Genomic DNA, 2,923 nt, shown 5'->3' on the forward strand with positions numbered 1-2,923 from the left:
TGAAGAACATTCAACATCTTGAGCCCATTATCGAGTGTTATGTCTCCAATATGAGTGATTAATATGGTAGCTCCAGTAGGCAATTTGATGGTGAAATTTTCAGGTGCTTTGCGGACATTCAACAGCTCACTTAATGATGCAGTCATGTGGTCAGACGCGCCTGAATCAATGATCCATTATTTAGTTTTAGCTCCCCCTTCTCTGCCATTTATCATGCCTGAGAATGGGCTTTTTGCTTCTTCACTTATAGTCCCAGGCATCATAGCTAGGAGTTGTTTCAGCTGCTGAGGCGTAAACACCACACCTTGTTCTCTAGTTGCTTGTGCTACATTGGCCATCTTCACTTTATCACCACTCCACTTCTTTCCACTCACATTAGACTTGGAGGCACTGTGATTATGCTTGTAATGCCACTTGGGGTATCCATGTATTGTCCAACACTTTGTTGATAAATGTCCTTTCACACCACACGTTGTACAAAGAGTTCCAGACCATTTTCTCCACAGATACCAAGCTATACATCGCTGCTACTTCAGTTTCAGATCCAACAGTCATTGAGAGCATCTCTTTATGACTCTTCTTGCTGCAAGGCAGCACAGGCCACCTCCACAGTAGGTAACGGAGGCAACATCAAGAACTGACTTCGCTGAGCCCCATACACATCATTGAGACCATTCAAAAACTGAAACAATCGAGATTCTTCCTTCATGTTTCTATGGCTTTCAAGAGAGATGTAATTTTTGCATTAACAGTCGTGACTGGTGGTAACACTGTCATGGACTCTATTTCTTCCCATAAACCACTCATGGTTGTGTAGTAATCATCTATAGAGAGTTCTTTTTGTTTCAGACTAAACAAGTCCTTGCTGAGTTTATACTTTCGTGACCCATTTGTCAACATAAACCTCTTTTCTAGCTGTTTCTCGACTTCACTAGCAAGATTTATAAACAAAATAGATCTCTTAATAGTATCAGTTATATTGTTATGGAGCCAGGAGATTACCATGTTATTGCAAGTCTCCCATTGGGCTGCATATTTCTCATCAGTTGTGCTCTTCTTCACTGACCCATCCACAAACCCCAATTTCCTCTTAAAAGCAAGATGAATCTCCATAGATCTATGTCATGCTCTGTAGTCTGAAGCACCTAGTAGCTTTGGAACAACAATAGAGGTAGGGCCATCGGATGGATGCAGAAACAGAGGGTTTTGCATATTCCAGATGCCATGAATCAATTAGTGAAAAGACAAAGCTCACGCTCTTAGAAAAATAAGTAAGAACCTCACAAAAAAACACACTTAACTGAAAATAAAAGACAGAGAATCAGAAAGAATATTATGCAAGCACTTAGCAACTTTCTCAATTTCTCTAATTATAACAATGCAGCTTTACCATAAAGAGTTATGTGAATATAGCAGATTGCTTATTGAAAAGAGAGAGAGAGAGAGAGAGAGAGAGAGAGAGAGAGAGAGAGAGAGAGAGAGAGAGAGAGAGAGAGAGAGAGAGAGAGAGAGAGAGAGAGAGAGAGAGAAGGGGGGGCTGTGAATAAAACTTGCACAAAAAATATGCATTCATTGATCTGAGACAAATTGTACTACTACAAGACCATATTTTATATCACTACTACAGTCCTAACAAACTCAAGACAAATACCACTATTACCCTTCCATACTCAGCATACTCCAGCTATCTTCTTTGTCACCTGCCAGCTACTCATGTGGGACAACATACTGCTACCTTATCAAATTTTTATATCGGAATTGAGCAGAAAGATTAAGAAAAAATATAATTATTAAGAAAAATAAGAAATAACGATAAAGTGATGAAATTAATATTTAATATAAAAAATAAATATAATATAATAAATATAATTTATTTTTATATTAAAAAAATTTCACTTTTTTTGAAATGTAAAAAATAAAAAATACATCTAAAAAAGGAGCAAGTAATAAAGAAGTTACGGTTAAGAAGACAGTAGTGGAGGAAAAATCAAAGGCGTATGAGGCTATGTATAATCACCTTGGTACAAAAGAGGGTCAAAATGGTATTTTTAGATTGGCGAAGGTTAGAGAAAGGAAGAGAAGAGATTTAGGTTTTGTTAAGTGTATAAAGAATGTTAATGGACACGTGCTAGTGAAGGATAAGGATATTCGGAACAGATGGCATAACTATTTTAGGGAGTTATTTAATGAGGAGAGAATCGGTGTTAGGGAGATAAGAGCAGATAGTGAGTCTAGCTTTGACTTTGGTGTTCAGCCTTCTATGAGCAGAGCCGAAGTTAAGGGAGCATTACATAAGATTGGGAGAGGTAAAGCTACGGGGCCGGATCAAATACCTATAGAGGTATGGTTGTGTTTGGGTGAAGAGGGAGAGCAATGGCTAACGAGGTTATTCGACAATATACTTCGGACTAGTGACATACCGCAAGAATGGAGGCTTTGCATGGTAGTGCCGATCTATAAAAATAAGGGAGATGCACAAGACTGTAGCAATTATCGTGGTATTAAACTTTTAAGTCATACTATGAAATTATGGGAAAGAGTGATTGAAACTAGGTTAAGAAGTAAGGTGGAAGTGTCAGAAAATCAATTAGGCTTTATGTCAGGCAGGTCGACCTTGGAAGCAATCCACCTTCTTAGACAGTTGATGGAGAAATATCGTGTACATAGTAAAGACTTACACTTGGTGTTCATAGATTTGAAGAAACCATATGATAGTGTTCCACGTGAGGTAATTTGGGAAAGTTTGGTGGCTAAAGGGTGCCGTGGATATATTTGAGGGTGATACAAGAGATGTATTTTCAGGTCAGGACGTGTGTTCGAACACCGGTTGGGGATACACATTATTTTCCGGCAGGAATAGGACTTCACCAAGTATCCTCGCTAAGCCCATTTCTTTTCGCAGTTATAATGGATGTTCGAACTA

At 38.4% G+C, this 2,923-nt stretch overlaps 1 protein-coding gene across 1 annotated transcript; it reads right to left on the reverse strand.

Moving 5' to 3' along the window:
• Positions 1-705: 705 nt before the first annotated feature.
• On the reverse strand, positions 706-1,113 carry LOC141660878 (uncharacterized). The gene has a single exon (XM_074467858.1). It carries the CDS (start codon positions 1,111-1,113, stop codon positions 706-708), a length of 408 nt encoding a protein of 135 aa, XP_074323959.1.
• Between the last annotated feature and the right edge of the window lie 1,810 nt (positions 1,114-2,923).

This window comes from Apium graveolens, chromosome 5, assembly GCF_009905375.1.
Source record: "Apium graveolens cultivar Ventura chromosome 5, ASM990537v1, whole genome shotgun sequence".
Taxonomy (NCBI): domain Eukaryota; kingdom Viridiplantae; phylum Streptophyta; class Magnoliopsida; order Apiales; family Apiaceae; genus Apium; species Apium graveolens.